Raw genomic sequence first — 19,272 nt, 5'->3', positions numbered from 1 at the left:
ACTGGTTATAAGCAAGGCTGTTAATTTTGTTTTCATAAACATAGGAATATACATTATACCCTAGTATAGAAAACTTATTTGTTTCATTCAATTATTCTCTACTGAATACTTAATATATACTCACAAACACAAAATTAACTGTAAGGACTGTAGGAAATAATTATTCCTGTAACCAATTATATTTTGCTTTATAAAATTAATTCCTTGTGAAATCCTTTTGAAATTTTAAAGTCTAGGAGAGTTCGCTTCTGGCTAAGAGTCCTTGCTGCACAACCGTGAAGACCTGGATCCAGGTCCTAGCACCTATAAGTCAGTGTGGTCTCTCACGTGCCTATGACCCAGCCCTGGAGCATGGAGCTAGAAGGACGACTGCAGCTCGCTGGCCACCACATAGCTGGAGACATGAGCTCTGTTCAGGGAGAAACCCTGCCTCAAAGGAATAGAGCAGAGAGTGGGAGAGGAGGTCACCTGACAGCCTCCTCAGGCTTCACGTGTGCACGTGTACCTGCACACATAAGTGCATATGCTGTACACACACACACACACACACACACACACACACACACACACACACACTCACACGGGTTGGGGGAAGGGAGAGGTTTAAGTTCTTTAGTAAGTCTCAAGCATCTATGTACTGGCGAAACAGGAATCTGAGCGTATGTAGGTCGCAGGCTCATAACTGTTTAATAGAACGGCTTTCACTAAACACACATTTAACAGTACAGCTTTTACTAAACAAGAAGTTCCTAACGTTTTGGAGTTTGCCCATACCTCACTGCCTTCCCTGTGAGTTGTTTCTTTAAATTTTTATATTCATTTTAACAAGAAACCATCATGGCCTGATTTTAGAGAGAACTGAAAGATCAGTTGCTCTGGAAAGTGCATCACGTGGCCTCTCGTATGCGAGCTGTGTCACGTAAGGGTGAGTGCCGTTGAAGTTAAGTCATTTTATAAAGTTGAAAACGTTTTAAAATTACAGAGAATCCATTTCTTCTCAGATCCAGAACCATTGTACAAACCATTGTACCGTGTTAAGTAAAATGGCTTACACTATTTAGTTGATAACTTTTGTTCCCATTCTGTTGACCGCCTGGCGGGAAGATGGAGAATGGCCACACTGACTGTTTGTGTTACTCTAGGTCTAACCTGTCTATGAATGAAGAATTATTTTACTGCCTTCTAACTCGATTATTCTTCATAGACATTATAGGCTTATGCTTAGAGTTTGAGCATTTTACCAGCCCTGTCATTTATATACTCTAAAGGTTTTTTTGCACAAATATTTTAGGTAGGCTTATTTTGTTTGTTTGTTGGGTCTTGCGTGTCCCAGGCTAACCTTGAACCTACTGTGAGGTCAAAGACCTAGAACTTCTGATCCTCCAACCTCTAGTCTCTAAATTATAGTGTATGCTTTCACGCCCAGTTTATGTGGTACTGGAGATTGAACCTAGAGCTTCATGCTTGCCTGGCGGGCACTGCACCAACCTAGCTATGTCACCAGTAGACTTTCTCTGTCCTTTGCGAGCCTGGGTCTCACTGTGTACGTAGTGCAGGCTGGAGCCCACGGAGACTTGAGCTTATGCCTTTGCTTTGTTCTCTCTTGCTTCCAGAAACGAATCTGATGGCATAGACTGCACAGCGTTGCTCTGATAATGCAGGTCCAAGGCTTTGTCAGCCCTTTCTGCCCGTGAGAGTATAGCACATGTGTAAGACTAGCAAAAGTAGATAGTAAGTCTGTACCGACAGCTCAGCCATTGAAGGCTAGGTTCACAACTCAAAGGCAAGAAAAGTCAGTACAAAAAGAGAAAGGGAGCAGGGATGTGCGTGTGCGGGCGCTGCGTCAGTGCAAGGATTGCGAGTCACCACAGCCGCATCCCTCTGAGGGTCCTAGGGATGGAGCTCAGGTTCCCGTGCTTGCGCAGCAGGCACTGCCAACTGAACAACTCCCACCCCCAATTTTATGTAATAGAAATTGAAGTGTTTTTAATGTTGGGAGTGTCTTAGTGAAATGAAATTTCAACTCTATTAATGGACTGTGACCACTTTTATAAAAATTATCATAATACCTAGCAAGTGCAAGGCCCTGGGTTCGGTCCCCAGCTCCGGAAAAAAAAGAAAAGAAAAAAATTATCATAATAATGTTGACCTTTGGGCTGGGGATTTAGCTCAGTGGTAGAGCACTTACCTAGGAAGCGCAAGGCCCTGGGTTCGGTCCCCAGCTCCGAAAAAAAAGAACCAAAAAATAAAATAAAATAAAAAATAATAATGTTGACCTTTACAATAAGCAATGGCTTTCTCTTAACAGTTCTTTGTGGGACAGGAGAGGTGGCTCACCAGTTAAGAGTGCATACTGCTCTGGCAGAGGACTGGAGTTTCAGTTTCCATCACCCACGTTAGAGTTCACAGCTGCTGGCTGGTAGCGCCAACTAGAGGAGAACCAGTGCTTCTGGCCTCTCCAGGCCCCTGTATTCAGGCACGTGTGAATGCACACGTAATAAACATAGTAGAAATGTAAAATAAGTCTCTAAAAAGTTTTCTATATGGTTACACCGTAGGTTGTTTAATAAGTATCACAGAATTCATGTTATATAATGGTCGGGGATAACATCTCAGTGAAATGATTTAAAATCCTGGCATTTAAGGACATGACCTTCCCTTTCTCTAGTATTTCTGAGCTCAGTTAACTCATGTGGTTTTGTTGAAATAGACGTGAATGTTGTATGCTGTGGGGCTGCTGTCAGGGACGTCTGCTGCCTGGTAGCACATTCACCCTTCTGGACAGCAAGCTTGCCTCAGCCTTGGCTCTATGTTCTTACTGCTGCTTCTCGTTATTCACGTAGGCATTGCAGTGCCACAACCTATACACACGCATACGTAGTCTTTGTTTTTGTGTGTGCATGTATGAACTAATTACCCCAAGGAAAAACACCATAGACAGAGAGAAAATGTTTACAAAACACACATTTGATAACAAGCGTTCATCATTGCTAGGACCACACACCAGCCAGTTAAAGAGACCAAAAGACTTAGTTTGGCTCGTGTTTTAGAGATGCCAGTTCATTGTGACAAGAAGGCCATGATTAAGTTGCCCTCAGACAGCACTGTTCTGAAGTGAAAACCTGGGACCTGTGTATGAAGAAATCCTAGGGACAATCAGAAACCACAGGCTCCAAACTGTGTATCAGTTGGCAACTGGTGGCTGTCATGTGGTATTTCAAGGTTCCCTGTTAGAGATCATTCGTCTCAAATGGTCTGGTTATTTATGGTGGTAAAATAAACACTAAAGCACAATGACCTGGTTAGCCAAGGATGGCCCTTGAACTTCTGATCCTCCTGCCTCCACTTTCCAAGAACTAAGTTTATAGGTTTTTCTTACAACTGGCTTACAGTTAGGAGCTATCATATACAGCTCATTTTTCTTTTTTTTTTAAAGATTTATTTATTTATTTTATGTATATGAGTACACTGTAGCTGTCTTCAGACACACCAGAAGAGGGCATCAGATCCCATTACAGATAGTTGTGAGCCACCATGTGGTTGCTGGGAATTGAACTCAGGACCTCTAGAAGAGCAGTCAATCCACTAAGCCATCTCTCCAGCCTCCATTTTTCTTTATTTTGAGCAGTGAAATCAAATCTGTCTTCAGTGACATGCCACTCTTTTTTTTTTTTTTTTTAAGACAGGGTTTTTCTGTGTACCTCTGGCTGTCCTGGAATTTGCTCTGTAGACCAGGCTAGCCTCAAACTCAGAAATCTGTCTGGGATTAAGGACATGTACCACCACCATCCACTGGCACATGACTTTCTTAAAGAAAAGACTCCAAATGGAGGTAGCGCCATAATGTAGGATTATAAAATTATGATTATAAAAATGTGTGTATGTATACTTCTGTGGAAAACTTGTAAAGTTTGTAAGGAATAATTCAATGCTAATCCTGATTGTTACTTTATTAGTGCTAGAAATATCTGTTACTCCTTTATTTGTTTATTTATTAAGCATTTAATGAGTATCTCCTGTGTGCTAGGTACTAGACCCTGGGGAATCAAAGATGCATGAAAGTCATTCTACCCCTGGGACCCATGCTGCCTAGAGGAGCAGTAAACAAGAATCCCTCCCTCTGAGAGAGCGTGTTTTCAAGTCTTAACTGAGAATTTAGGTGAAAACCTTTTCTGTCTCTGTAGTGCAGTGGTTCTCAGCCTCCTTAAGGCTGTGACCCCTTAACAGTTCCTCATGTTGGGATAACTCCCAACCATAAAATTATTTTCATTGTCACTTCAAAATATAATTTTGCTACTATTAAAATCATAATGTGGATATTTGATATGCAGATGGTCTCAGGTGACCCCGTCAAAGGGTTGTTTGACCACCAAAGGGTTCATGACCCACCCACGGGTTTGAGAACCCCTGCTGAAGCATATTGTCTGAGTACTTAGTGCTGTGACCCCTTAACAGTTCCTCATCTTAGGGTATCCCCCAGATACTACATTACCAAATGAATTGATGTGAGGGCATAATGTAAAGAATTAGTTTTGCCTGTATTCACAGGTGCATCTGGAGAAGCTTCATGAGGATACAGCTTTTGGGCTAGACTCTGGGATGTGTCAATGGTGTATGTTAAGGGTTAAGAGGGGTTGGAGACAGAGCTGCTCTTCAGAGGACTGCTTTCAGTTCCCAGCTCGAGGTCTGATGCCCTCTGGTGGCCTCCACAGGTACCTGTACATGCTCAGCACACACATAAACATACATTTTAAAGATTTTAGAATAAAAGAGCCTCCAGGAAAGAGCAGTAAAAAACATCAGAGAGCCTTGATCTGAAGCAAACATTCCTATAGGCCTGTGCATCTGCAAGCCCTTTTGCTTGGATCATCTCATGTGAGCTTTATGACATGAAAAGTCCGTGAGATGGGCTCCGACAACCTCACACTTGAACCTTTGAACCTTGACCATGCTATAGGTTGGATGGAAAGAAAACAGTGTGCGTGCGTGTGCGTGTGTGCGTGCGTGTGTGTGTGTGTGTGCGTGTGTGTGTGTGTTTATATTTCTGGTTAGCTCTGATGCAGTGTGTAAGAGGATCTGGAGCCAATCAGAAGGTGCTTCCTTGTTTATATAATGCTAGAATTCATCGAGTTTTAAAGGTTTTCAGTCCTGTTTGCTCACTTGTTGACTTCATTTGTTGGAGACAAGGTCTCAAGTATGCCAAGTTGGCCTTGAACTCCTTCTGGAGCTTAGGATAGCCCTAAACTTCTGATCCTCCTGCCTCTATTCCCAAGTGTTGGGATTATAGGCAGGTGCCACTACACTCAGTGTCTACACACAGCTGAGCTACATCCTGGCCCTTGTCCTTTTAAGTATTCATATGTCAGAAAATGAGTGCAAACTCTGAAGCACCCCACTTCTGTTACAGTCAAACACATCCACTGACTCTAAATTCTTTATTTTACCCACCAAAATGTTTGATTAAAATGCTTTTAAATAAGCCAGGCATGATGGTGCATGCCTGCACAGTGAGTTCCTAGACAACTGGCTTTTAATCACTATCTTGGTACTTTTTAAATTCTTAATTATAGAACGTATGCAAGGTAATTTTGACACTCTTAGGAACTCATCTTGACTTTATATCTCCACTAAATCGAAACCTCAGTGTTCTGCTTTGTAAACTAACAGTAACTCTTTTGGAAGGAATTGGCTGGGAAAATGCAAATATTTATCTCTGCACTACTCCATGCCTAGCAACAGCCAAGTAAAATGGCAGTATCTGGAAATTTGTTTCTGTGCTCGCTGATACTTAGTTGCCCCTTACCAAGCTCAGCTCTTGGTACATTTCTCCGTGGAGTTAGCTGTTTCTTACATGGTGTGAGATGTTGGGCATAGGCACTCTGCAGATCAGAGGTCGTATTCGTTGTCTGTGTTCACGCTCTTAGATTCTAAAGTTTCAGGAGCTGAGATCTAGTTTAGTTTAAAAAAAAAAAAAAAAAGACAAAACCCCAAAAAGGAAGGAACTCTAATGTTTGAGTGATACTAATTAGAGCCATCAGAACTGTATCTGTCACCTGTCTAACAAGTTGGTTATAATTCTTACCTTTTGAATGGATAGTGGTGACAACCTTGAGTTATCCAGATTTAACTATTGCTCCTTGATACTGTCATTAAAACTAGCCAGACTTTAATAATAAGGAATGTCACACACATGCGCTGTGTGTGCACACATGTACTGCATGTGCACACACGCGCATGCACATACACACCCACATCACCCCCCCCACAAAACCCAGAATATTTAAGCTGAGAAATAAAAGCAAAATGTAAATTACTTCATATGTGGCTAAATTAATTTCTGAGTTCAGGATTTTTTCTCTAGATGCTCCAAAAATAAAAATCTTAGTTATTCTATATACAGAAATGGCAGTAGAATTCATATACATAGAACAATATGAAATGGCCCTTGAGACGTGGTCGCAGCACTTGTGTGTTAGCGGCTGGGCAGTGTGGCTCTGTGACAGATCCGGTGATGCGGATGCCCGTGCTGCCATGACGCCCAAGAGGAAGGTTAGCTCAGATGGAGTGCAAAGGTGGAGCCCAAGCGCCTGTCGGCTGAGCCCGCCCCTGCCAAGGTGGACGCGGAAAGGATAAAGCATCAGACAAAAAGGTGTAGATAAAAGGGAAGAGGGGAATGAAGGGCAGACAGGCTGAAGTGGCTGACCAGCAAACTACAGATCTGCCTGCAGAAAATGGAGAGGGAGCAGCAGAGTCCAGCCTCTGAGGGAGAGAAAGAAGCCAGGTCGGACTGGCAGCCATCGCGCCTGTCATCGTACAGTCCAGAGGAATGTCTTTATCAACTATCTTGTAAATGCGAGTTTTAATAGCTCTAGAAACATTTTTAAAAGGTGAGGGAATCCCACCTCATCCCATCTTTTAAGTGTAAATGGTTTATGTTTTGGTACAACCAGAAAATAGCAGGGTACTGAATCAGGAGAGGTTGTGACTGTCTCAGGGTGACCATAACATTCCGTAGAGGGGGCTAGTTTTATATCCTACAGTACAAAGCTTACTAAATGGCAATTTGAGGTCTCCATCTTGCATTCATGTCTGGGATATTTTCAGTTATATCTGGTCCTATGTTTCTAGTAGAGCCATTTTGTAAGAAAGCCGGTCTTTGGTCCTCACCCTGTCAGAACTGTGATGTCTGTGGTCATGGCAGTCCATTTTCCTAACAGGTGTGATAATGTGCTGTGAAAGATGGAGATTTAGAATATGTTCTGTGTGTGGCATCGAACTGTGATGGTGGAACTGAGCATTGTGAGCGTTCGGTGGTTAGGAGAGGTCGTAAGAAAACTTGCCGAGTTTGAGGCTGGAGCATCACGGGAATAAGTTCAAAGAGAAACAACGAGCAGCTCTTCATCTGCGCACGTGAGCACAGTGTGCCTCTTCATCTGCGCACGTGAGCGCAGTGTGCCTCTTCATCTGCGCACGTGAGCGCAGTGTGCCTCTTCATCTGCGCACGTGAGCGCAGTGTGCCTCTTCATCTGCGCACGTGAGCGCAGTGTGCCTCTTCATCTGCGCACGTGAGGACAGAGTGCCTCTTCATCTGCGCACGTGAGCACAGTGTGCCTCTTCATCTGCGCACGTGAGCACAGTGTGCCTCTTCATCTGCGCACGTGAGCACAGTGTGCCTCTTCATCTGCGCACGTGAGCACAGTGTGCCTCTTCAGAGTTTGGGTACCTGTGATAGGAGTTGGAATGTCTGTGTACTCTGCTCCTCGACCAGAAAAGAAAAATAAGAAATGCTATTAAATATATGTTTACTAATTCAAAATTTTAACTTTCTTTTTCAGCTCTGATCGTCTGATAGAAGAGACAATAAGGTAAGAGTAGTTTTGTGGTTCTTCTCTGTTGTGTTTGCACACATAATGATGAGATCAAGCCAGGCCTGTCCACTAGAGTGAAGGTCAGGTCACACCCCCTAAGCGATGGCAGCTTTACTAGAGAGTAATGCATTTCCGCTGTGGCCTTCCTCTCTAAGGGCACTTAGTCTTGTAACAGGTTCATGAGATAGAACTGATTAGTAAATTCCTTCTCCACAGAAAAGAAATTACAGGGTTTGCCTCAACTGCTATTGAGCACTCCAGTCCCCTAATTAGAGTCTCTAAGAGCTCTGGGGCCAGAACATTTCTACTGAGCCACTGCTCTGAGACAGTGAGATGGCTGGACAAACCTTCCTTCCACCAAATCTGACCACCAGATCCTCGAGACCTACGTGGTGGAGAGAGAGAATCAACTCCCAACAGCCATCCTCTGACCTCTGCGTGTGCATTGTGGCACGAGTGGGCACACGCCCCCCCCACGCATGCGCCTATGCACTCAGACATACAAGGCAAATTAATTTTTAAAATAGGTAATTATGTTTAGTTCATAATACTAGTAAGAAATCTGAAGTTCCAGTAAGCTTATCAATGATTTATCACTCTTGAAGCATTATATATATGAAGCTTACATTTTATCTCTTAAGTATTTGAAACTTGAAATAACAGCCTACATTTCACTCAGCTCAACTCCAGATGATAGGATAGATAGGAAAGTATGTCTAGATAGACTATGTGGTACTGGAAATCATGCATATTCAACAAGGTAATAACTTAATGTAATATTCAGTCTCCAAGGAATACAAAGTGCTTTGTGGGAATTATTTTTTAATGCCTATCTACTGTGAGTCAAGTGCACTGAGATAATAATGGTTCCCCTTCGAACCAGAGGCCTGAATGGTTCAGAGATCGTCCTCACTACAGGCTGGAATTCTCTTAACTTTCTGTAAGACCGTAAACCTGTTTTAAAGTAGGAGTGCTTGTTCAAGGCCCTTGTTGTAATTTCACACAGAATTTGGTCAATTTCCATTTCTTCTGCTGCCTTTGTGTCTTCCTTGTGCTTTCAACGGATCCGCTGAGCCAGATATCATGGCAAATGCCTATGCTCCCAGCATTGGGAAGCTGAGGCCTCAGTTCCTAGTAGTGGCCTGAATTCCAGGCTCTATTGCTCTCGCCTGGCCTTCACCACTGCCCCTCCTTAAGGAACTGACCATTTACAATACCACCAGTGTGCATGTGCTCTAGCAACACAGCCGGCTTGCCTGCCTTGGCCAGAGCCCACAGTTAGCTCTCCGGGTCCTCTTGGCAGCATCATGGACGGTGGTCTCATTCTCCTGCTTCCTTTATGTTGCCTGTCTGTCTGTCGGGACTCTCCATTTACTGACCACTTAGACAAACAGCTACTCCTTGGCTTTTCCAAACAGCCTTTGCCAAGCTTAAGCCTTTCTGTGTTCATTCTTTTGAGATCACTGGCTTCATTCATGGGTGCTTTCTGATATTTTTGTTGCTGGATTTTTTTTTTTAATTACTTAAGTAAATATCCTTCTATGCGTCTCCTTACACATCCTTGTCTTCTCAATAGTGAAATTAAAGTCTCGAATAATTATCATTCCTCTAGCATCTCTCATCAATAAAAACAGCTGGCAGCTTGTTCTGTGAGGCTCAGCCCATACAGTGTGTGTTGATTTCCCCCAACGCCCAGCACCTTACCATCAATGGATGGCCTAGGGGATTGTCTCCTCCAGAGGCCGAGCATCTCTCCAGTAGCCAGCCTGGAAGCCCCTTGGCCTCTAAGTCCCTCTGCAAGCACAAGAGCCCCTTTCCTCAGCTCCCGACTCCCAGCTCCACAGCCCCCCGCTGTCAGGCTCCAGGGCTTTCTTGTGGGTCTCTTGCTTGAGAAGGTTTATGTAGCCCCTCTGGCCAGCTGTCCTCCCTAGAGCTTTCAAGGATTTCAAGGATTAAGACAGTCCTTTCCCAGAGTGAGTACTTTTGTTCTAGCCACTCCATGGAGGAAAATGTGTCTCAGGTACACCAGGAAATTGTATCTACCTACCATTTCCCCCAATTTCTAGGATTCTTTTTAAAATATATTTTAGAGTCTTTTATTTTTTGACTACTTCAAACGAATATAATGATTCTTGACCATATCTACCACCCACCCCCTTTGCGTTTTGTATGTTACTGTATAAAGCACTGTCTGGGGCAGATCATGAAAACACCCAGCGGTGGAGGGACGGCAGAGGTCAACTGAGATTCTCAACAGGCCGTCAGCACCACCTGCTCTGTAAGAGCAGTTCTTCCCCTCAGCCGTGTTAGGGACTCCGAGATCTGCCTGCTAAGTCTTCTAGAACTGTCAGTCCCCACACGTTCATCTGTTGAAAGCTGGCTGAATGGGTGTAAATTGGGCCCCTCTCTTACGGCTGTTACTTTTTTTTAATAGTTGTAATACTTTGCTTTTCCTCTTAACAGTTTTTGCTGATTAGAATTATTTTAGTGGTTGTTTTTGAAGCCATTGAAGAAGCTTCGTAATGAATGATTTGTCCTTAGTGTCTCATTTTATTTGTTACTTTGAAGAAAGCACGAGATGACTCATACCAAGGCTCCCTGTGTAACAGTAGGTTAAGGCAGAAAAAGACAGTGCCTAGGCAGGTATTCAAATCCATTTCCTGCTGACCCCAGGATCTGTTGCTCATTGGAGCTTTCTGTTTGCTTTTAGAGATGTGAAGAACTGAACAAGTTAGTGCCCTGATGCCCACTCAAATTTTCTCTTTTCTCCCCTCTTGAAGCATTGCTATGGCAACAAAAGAGAATATGACTTCGCAGAGAGGAATGCTCAAGTCCATTCACAGCAAGATGAACACTCTGGCCAGTATCCTTTATGAAGCGTTGGTGGGATGCAGGGCTTGTGTTTGTTCTCCATTTGATTGGGATAGAGGTGCACGTCACAGAATTGGTAGTTGTAGAGCCCCTTAGCAATTGCATCATGTGGGGACTTCCTTACTTTGTGATAAACTTATATTAACACCATTTCTAGAGAACAGCTCACCAAAGGTTTCTTTAGAGAGATTTTCATTTATAAAAGTATTCACAAAATTATTTTTAATGTAAAAGCTCTGGCTCCACACTAGTCCTCCCTGCGTGTGTTCTGAACACCTCTCACACTGTGGTTTAATTTCCACTTCGGAGGATGTCAGTTGCAGGAGGGCAGGGACACTGCAGGTGTGCTATGCCTGTTGGTAGGGTGTGACTACATGTGGCTCCGCTTGTCAGTTGTGACCTCTGCTTTAAAATGTTAGCTTCTTAATTTAAAATAGGATTGTGTTGAAGAAGCTCAGGGGTGGGGGGATCTTCCGAAATGACTGAGCAAGAACGTGTGGTTTTCAAAAGTGACTATCATCTGGTCCATAGCAAGTTAAGGGCACTTTTATCCTGATATCTGTTTGCCTAAGAAGAAGGAGATCCTTGGCTTTGCTTGGCACTTTTCAGTCCTTTGTCAGTGTTGTTAGTCTACTATAAAACCACACACCCCAAACCACGGATAGCTCACACATGCTGAGCAGTCTACACAGCGCTGCCCTGCCCATACCACATTCTCTCATCCCGTAAAAGGGAGAGAGTGAGAACTTCTTGATTCTTTTGCAGATAAAGAAGTAGGCTCAAAAAAGTGGCCAGGCTCATCTCCACCAGGCCAGGACAATTTGACAAATTGGAGATTCACATTTTAAGTTCCCCTGATCTTTGTGCGTATTGCATGCTTCTGTGGCCCACATGCGGGAGTCAGAGGACAAGCTCAGACGCCAGTCCTCGTCTTCCACCTACAGTGAGACGGAGTCTGTGGTTCCTTTGCTTACCCCAGACTAGCTGGCCCTTAAGCTTCTAGGGATTCTCCCGCCATCTCCCCATAGGAGCATGAGGAGGACAGGTGCTTGCACTGTGGGCTGACTTTTTTTTTTTTTCTTTTTTTTCCGGAGCTGGGAACCAAACTCAGGACCTCGTGTTTGCTAGGCAAGCGCTCTGCCACTGAGCTAAATCCCCAACCCCTGTGGGCTGACATTTTATGTGAGCTCTGCAGACTCAGTTCCTTGTGGTTCTATAGCAAGCACTCCTGTCCACTGAGTCATCTTCCCAGCCCCCAGTGTGTTTTCCATGAAATCAAATCATACTCTTCTGCTAGAGGATGAGGGACAAGGAGACGGGGGAGGGGCATTTGTCCTGGAGTGGAACAAAGGAATGTCTCTGGTGAGAGAGGAGACAGATAGGCAAATGGGGGTTTATAAAGGTAAAACATGAGAAACCCCATGTTAGAATGCGGTGTTTAATTTAATTGGGCGTGTTAATAAGATGAGCCAAAAGTGGCTTTTGATTGTTGGATTTTAATACTTTGATAGCTGGACGTTGGTAGTCAGCCTCAGGAGGAGCAAGTGGCCAAATAAGGGAATAAATAGACCTCAGGGGCTCGCTTCAGGAATGTAGCCTAGTGGGTTTTAGCAAAGCAGAGGGCACGGGGGAAAAGGGCAAGCCTGCCGAGCCTTGTTTACCAGGCTGGAGCTGGCCGAGTCTCTTCAAGCCATCATCTCTCAGGCCCCCAGATGATACAATCTTATATCACCAAAGGATCTGTTTATCCCTGATTTGGACAAGATTTTTTTTTCTGTAGAAAAATTTTATTTGTACAAGATTTGTCTCTTCGACACTTGTGTCCTGATCCTGATTTTAAAAACTGTTTCTCCGTCAGTTGTCCCTTTTTATTTTTAATCAGTAATACACTAATGCCAGTAGCGTGTTCTAGACTCTGAAGACATTTTAGAGTCAGGATCAGACGGTACATAGAATATGTACAGTCGGTGAGTGCACAAGCAGATGTGTCCCTGTAAGAGCCTGGTATTTCTCAGGGAGGGACTTGGTCATTGGTCTTTCTGAACTTGATGTGATGTCTCTGTCAACAAAGAAGGGTATCTTCACAGAAGTGTCTACCAGTGCTGCAGCTTTGTCTACGTGTAGGGAGTGTGGTAATGGCTTGACATACTAACTAAAATGTGGATGGAATGTTACTAGTCTAAAACGGAAATCTTCCTAATCACAAGCGGTGTGTGTGTGCGCATGTGTGTGTGCGCGCGCGCGTGTGTGTGTGAGTGTGTGTGTGCATGTGTGTGTGCGTGTGTGCGCGCGCGTGGTGTGTGTGCGTGTGCGTGTGTGTGTGCGCGTGTGTGTGTGCGCGCGTGTGTGTGCGCGTGTGTGCGCGCGCGCGTGTGTGTGTGCGCGCGTGTGCGTGTGTGTGTGCGCACGCGTGTGTGTGTGTGCGTGTGTGCGCGCGTGTGTGTGCGCGTGTGTGTGTGCGTGCGCGCGTGTGTGTGCGCGCGTGTGTGTGTCAGTGTGTGTGTGTGTGTGTGTGCGTGCGCGCGCGCATGCATGCATGTGTAAATCTTTGGTTTTGTTTTTTCAAGACAGGGTTTCTCTGTGTACTCCTGACTGTCCTGGAACTAGCCCTGTATCTAGGCTGGCCTCAAATTCACAGAGATCTACCTGCCTCTGCCTCCCAAATGCTGGAATTAAAGGTGTAAGCCACAGCAATTTCTCTCTCTTTTTTTTTTTTTTTTTTAAAGATTTATTTATTTATTATATATAAGTACACTGTAGCTGTCTTCAGACACACCAGAAGAGGGCATCGGATCTCTTTACAGATGGTTGTGAGCCACCATGTGGTTGCTGGGAATTGAACTCATGACCTCTGGAAGAGCAGTCGGGTGCTCTCAAACCGCTGAGCCATCTCTCCAGCCCAATTTCTCTCTTTTTAATGTGCCCCAAATAGAGCAGCTGTAGCATTTAGCCCATTTCCCTGCTACAGTGTGCTGACCACTGCAAAGTACATCTAAGTTTCTTAAAATAATTCATTTGTACCCAATTGCCTAAACACAAGGAGGATCCTTCCTGGGGTGCTTCTGTCTCTGAGGAGAGGAGCGTGGGACAGAAAAGGGAAAGGAGGAAGTGGGTGGGGCCTGGGCCCCGCCCTGCACAGCCCACGCATGCCCAAGCCCAGAAGCTCCAGTGGATCCTGACAGCTGTTCTTATTTTCTCCACTGACTCACAGACGGCATGGACTGAGTCCAGCCCAGGTCGGGGTGCAGGTTGCTCCTCCCTCCTCCATGATCTCTCCTCCTTGGCTGTTTGAGGACTGCACTAATGGCTGTGTGTGACTCCTGTAACTTCTCATTAAAGAGGCCTCCCTTTCTCAAGTGTGCCCTTAACCAAGCTTTCCAAAGACCGCTTTCCCGCCGTCAACAGCCTGATACAAAGGATCAACCTTAGGAAGCGGCGCGACTCGCTCATCCTTGGAGGCGTCATTGGCATCTGCACCATCCTGTTGCTGCTGTATGCATTCCACTGAGAGGTCGGCCCCAGGACTCTGCCCACCGCCTCTGCGGCCTGCTTTGGAATGGGGAACCTGCAAAGGAGAGAGACCGTCCGGCCATGAGCCTGCCAGCAGATGAATTCTAAACTGCACCGTGGCTCTGACCTGGTCGGCCTGAGCTGAAGCCACAGTTTTTCTGTGCTATCTTTTCTAATACATATTACTCTGTTTTTAATTTTAAAAACAACAAAAGGTTTCAGTTGCTGCATCTCCCTAGGAGGTAAGCAAGCAGAAGCTGAGAACCTGGGCTTTAGTGACTGGTGAAGCCAGATGACCAGCGGGCCTCATAGCTGGACTCCTCACAGCACCAGGCTCTACATCCAAAGATGGCCTCACTTTCAGCCACGAGATTGGATGTGAATAAAAATAATTCTTGTCCTTTTATTTAACACTTGTGATGAGAAGTCAGCTGTCCTTTGCTGATACTCCGTGATCCATACTCTATTCTGTGTCCCTAACTCTTGGCAGTCAAGAAAAATTCCATTTCCCACGGATTCTGTAAGATGTTGGTAGGCCAGCTTCATGTTTGAGGCGGTCTGAAATGGAAAGTGCTATAGAAAGGGTGTCTCTTTTCTGTTTCAGTTGTGAGCCCTGGGTCAACTACTGCCACCAGCACATCAGAATGGCGGGCCTTACAGAGGAGCTGGTCATTGCTTTATTATTTCTTCCCTTGGGCTGATATTTGCTTGTATTGATAAAAATGCATTTCCAGTGATAGCCCGTCAGTGACTGTCATCGGCCCTCGAAGTCCCATATCATGTGAAGCTTAATACTAGGAACTGAAGGAGGGACTTGGTTCTCTGTGAGGCCTGCTCGTGAGCCACTGTGAGAAGACAGTGAGGGGCGGCTCTCCAGGGCTTCCCATCTGTCAGTGTTGTGCAGCCTAGAGCAAGGGTTAGCACCGCCACCTGATGTCACAGTACTCATGCCCTGTGCAGATCTATCCCCTCCTCCTCTGTTAGGCTTCTTCCTACTCCCAGGCCACAGGATGACTACTGAAGGGGCCGGTGACTCCTACCTGTGGCTATCTTACTTTGGACAGTGACAGAATTGTGAATGCTTTTCAAGGTTAGCCATTTCTCAGCATCTGTAAATCGGTAACTTGTCTTACTCAACTAGCAGATATGTTAAAGACTCCAACATGTGTGCTCACCAAGAGAGAAGGCTTCCGGTCCCCCTGGAATGTCCTCTAGCACATTGTCCACGGGCAGTGAGAGGATATTAGAGCGTAGCACTTCACCATTCTGTGGTGCAGGATGGTGCCTCTGGGCCAACTTGATACACTTACTGCTTGCTCCTGGATAGACTGACACCCAGTCTGAGACTGACTGACAGGTTTGATATTCTGCTATTGAAGTGTTAGTACATTCTGGGTATGAAAGGCATTTGATATATTTTTCTTAATTATGGGGTTTATTTTTCTAAATATGGGTTAATCGGCTTGTTGACTGGGCATGCCCTTTAAAGGAAATTAAATTTCCCTCTATGGACCTTAAAGAATCAGGGAAGTTCGTTTGTTAAATTCTCTTTTAGAGAGAACAGAACTTCTCTTCCCTGACATTTCATTATCTTTGATTTTTTTCAAAGGGCCTTGATTGGCAGTTGTGCCTCAGCAGGACTTTATGGGACTTTGGTTGTTATATAGTGGGCATATATAAAATCTGAAGTATCATAAATAAAGTTATTTATTTAAATATACAGCCAGTCTTTTCTCCTGGTTTGATTATGTGCTTCGTTCACTCTAGCTGATGAGTGAACGGGAGCTAGGACATGGCCCTGCCCCACTGCCACAGCACAGCTGCTGGCAGCAGACGGCCGCCCAGGAGGCTGCACTCAGATGAACAGTAGGATTATGTTGCTTGTTTTCTTTTTGAGAGTAAATCAGTTCTTTCAGGGAACGCTAGCTGTAGACGCTGGAGACAGGAGTCTGACCTCCCATTGTGGTACCCTAGAGGGAAGACTGCTCCTCCCCCTCCCATTCCACCCTTTCCGGTTCCGCCCTCTACAGGACCTGTGGTTGCCAATTTGAACTTCAGTTTTATGATAGTCAATATTTTTTTTCAAGTTCATTTCTCCCATCTTGGGCTTACCCAGTTATCAGGCTTGGGTGTTGGCAGTGAAGAAGTTCTTATCAGAGCCTGAGGTAAGAGGATTTTTTTATTTGTGATCCCAAGGAACTGTTGCTCCTGTAGCCATAGTTTTTACAGAATTTTTTTTTAAATTTTTTTAGTAACTGTTCAAAACTTCCCACTTCGCTAAAAGGTACGATAAATGGAAAGAAACAGCAGAAAAGTTCCAAATGTGTTTGTCTGCCCTGACTTGAGAGCATCTCACTGTTTAGCCCTGGCTGGCCTTGAACTCCTGCCTCAGCTTCCTGAGCCCCTTGAACTGCTACCTGATGTATACTGCCAACCCTGGCTTTACACGGTAAATTTCTACAGTTTCACCTCTGTGTCTCAGTGACTGAGTGAGGCACTTTGTTACTGAGATCCACAAGCCATTGCAGAAGGAGCCTCTGCCTCCTACCCTGATAATCTTTTGTTTTTCCCTTCTCCTTGATACCAACATTTACTTTTATTGAGAATGTCTTTTTGCTTCTTCCTGGTATTCAGATCAGAAGTGGGGACAGGTGAGGAAGAGCTGCTCTTGATGACACTTTTGTACCTGGAACCAGATAGCGGGGTGCTTCTCTACTGGGCGTGGATGTGTGAGTGGAAGGCTGCCCTGTGGAGATGAGGCACCACACCTTGGCCTTCACCACATCACTGTCCTGTCTTATTGCTGACGCTCTCATCCTGAGGGGGTTGCTTTTAAGAATGGGTCCAGCCTTCCAACTTCTAATACAGATCTGTCATTAACTAGATAAGAGTTTTGGAACTTCATTGAGCTTTTGAACTTGTAATATTCAGGGGGTGGGATACATGACCACACCCACGTCATTTGTGGCAAACAAACCTACTCGAATGACGGATTGTTCTCATGTCACGGTAGAGGGCATTATTTGGCCTGAACTCCAAAAAGATGTAACATTTCCCACTGCGGTCCCAAACTCGCTCATTCCCTTGTGTGTCCACATGCCCCTTTCTCAGGGGACCAGGGACATGAAACAAGGTCTAAGCATGATGGTCTGGTGAGAACCTGGGAAAGCTGAGCCATGGCTTAAAGAATTTTTTTTTCAATCTGATCAAAAATTGTAGTACCAAAATATTTATACACCCTAGTAGCTCTTAGTGATGGGGGGAAATCAGTTCTGATCATACTTTATTCCGATGGAAGGTGATTCCTCGTGAAAAATGCCAATACAGATTTTTTTAAATCTATTCTTTTCCAAATGCACTTTCTAATTTTTTGCTTTTAAAATAGCATCTTGGAACCAATATTGTATTTTTACTTAATTTTTGTTCTCATCTAAATGTGCATTTTCTGACTGTATAGAAGAAACTTTGTTATATAATTTAATAAATTAAATATCTAAATAGCCATGTCTATGGTTATCTGTTCCAGCAAGATAACTTGAGCCCCTCTGGGATTGTGACATCATTTCTGCAAGGATTTCTCCACAGTTGGGTGGTGTTTGGACTCAAAAAATGAGGGAGGGGAGTTGAAGAAATGGCCCGGTGGTTAAGAGGACTGACTAGCTGCTCCTCCAGAGGGCCTGGGTTCAATTCCCAGCACCTACATTGTAGCTCACAACTGTGTCATGCCCTCTTCTGGCTTCTGGGTGCCAGGAATATACATGATACAGACATACACACTGGTAAAGCACCCACACACATTTGTTTTTAAAGAAGGATATCCTTAGCACAAAATGTCAGAGGTCATAATGAAAATGTGTATTTTAGCCAGAAACTATGTCCTCATTCTCCTTAAGTGGCTTTTTGAACTTGATTCTCCAGAACATGAAAATACCTCATTTCTAGGCCCTGAACCAGACATTCTTATGTCTTCTGTCTCTTAAGATAACACCGTCCGGGCTGCCCGTAGCTCAGTAGTAGAGCACTTACTAAGCGTGCACAAGGCACCACAAAATCTAACAGTATAATATGTGCCATCTATGTAGACAGGTAAAGCTCGGCCTTGTAAACTGCACTAATGTTTTAATGCCCTAGTTACGTACCTGCAAGACTAATGGAGAGAAACCCTGTTCCCTGCAGAAGCCCACACTCCACTGTCTGATCGGATTATCCTCACTTCCTCAGCACGTAACTGTTGTTGTAAAAATATAAAAATAAAAGAGTATAGTTGTCTTTTACCTTGCTAGGTCTGCACCGCAGTGTCCCAATATATCTGCTAGATATCTGGGCAGAAACACATCCCAGCCGCACACTTTCCTACATTCAAACCCTCACATAAAAGAACACACAACACAATAATCTTAGATCCAATTGGTAAGATATAATCGCCCACTTAAACATACAAAGCCCGGTACCATCCATCCCTTGAGAACATTAATAACAACCTGTAAATACACAGAGCAGAATCTTAACATCACCTGCCATCTTGTCCTGCCACAGCTTCTCTGCCCCTCTCTCCTCGTCTCCTCCTCTCCCTTCAAACTTCTCTCCTGCCCATCCTTCCTTCTCCTCCAATGACAGGCCTCCTTCTATCCTGTACCTGCCCCTCACCTGTACTTTACAGATTCAATGGGGAGGTTCTGGTGAAGTCACTTGATTCCTGAGTAGTGATTAGGCAGATGTCCTTGGGGTAGTGGAATTAGCATCAAAATACAGATAACTTCAGGGCAAACCACAATTCGTAACCATTCCCCCTGGACCAACAGTTGCCTCTTCCTGGGGATCCTGACCTTATAACCCACTGTGTGCCTGCCCACAAGTATGTGCATGTTCCCATGCAGAGCTTCCCGTGCATAGCCTTTCCATTTCACAGATTGGAAACAAAACTGGAACTTTGCTCAGCCATTGAGTGAGCTGTAAAAGGATTTGAGTCTCGTGAGCTTGTTTTCCCTGGCTGGGATAGAACCCAGGATTCTGTGCATGTTAG

At 44.6% G+C, this 19,272-nt stretch overlaps 1 protein-coding gene and 1 pseudogene across 2 annotated transcripts in view; both read left to right on the top strand.

Annotated features, from left to right (window-relative positions):
• The window catches only part of Gosr1 (golgi SNAP receptor complex member 1), a 36,647-nt gene extending 18,898 nt beyond the window's left edge, over nt 1-17,749 (top strand). Inside the window, exons 7-9 of one of the 2 annotated variants that reach the window (XM_087574777.1) lie at nt 7,836-7,865; nt 10,649-10,731; nt 14,123-17,749. In XM_087574777.1, coding sequence (XP_087430903.1) covers nt 7,836-7,865; nt 10,649-10,731; nt 14,123-14,247 — 238 coding nt within the window. In that variant the 3' untranslated portion in view covers nt 14,248-17,749. The remainder of the gene's footprint in view (nt 1-7,835; nt 7,866-10,648; nt 10,732-14,122) is intronic. The other variant, NM_053584.2, reaches the window with a different exon arrangement.
• LOC148002972 (non-histone chromosomal protein HMG-14 pseudogene) lies at nt 6,331-6,951 on the top strand (annotated as a pseudogene).
• Nucleotides 17,750-19,272: the final 1,523 nt, after the last annotated feature.

This window comes from Rattus norvegicus, chromosome 10 (genome assembly GCF_021556685.1).
Source record: "Rattus norvegicus strain SHRSP/BbbUtx chromosome 10, alternate assembly SHRSP_T2T, whole genome shotgun sequence".
Classification (NCBI taxonomy): domain Eukaryota; kingdom Metazoa; phylum Chordata; class Mammalia; order Rodentia; family Muridae; genus Rattus; species Rattus norvegicus.
Note: the sequence above shows the minus strand (reverse complement) of the source record. Positions and strands in the feature narration are given on the sequence as shown.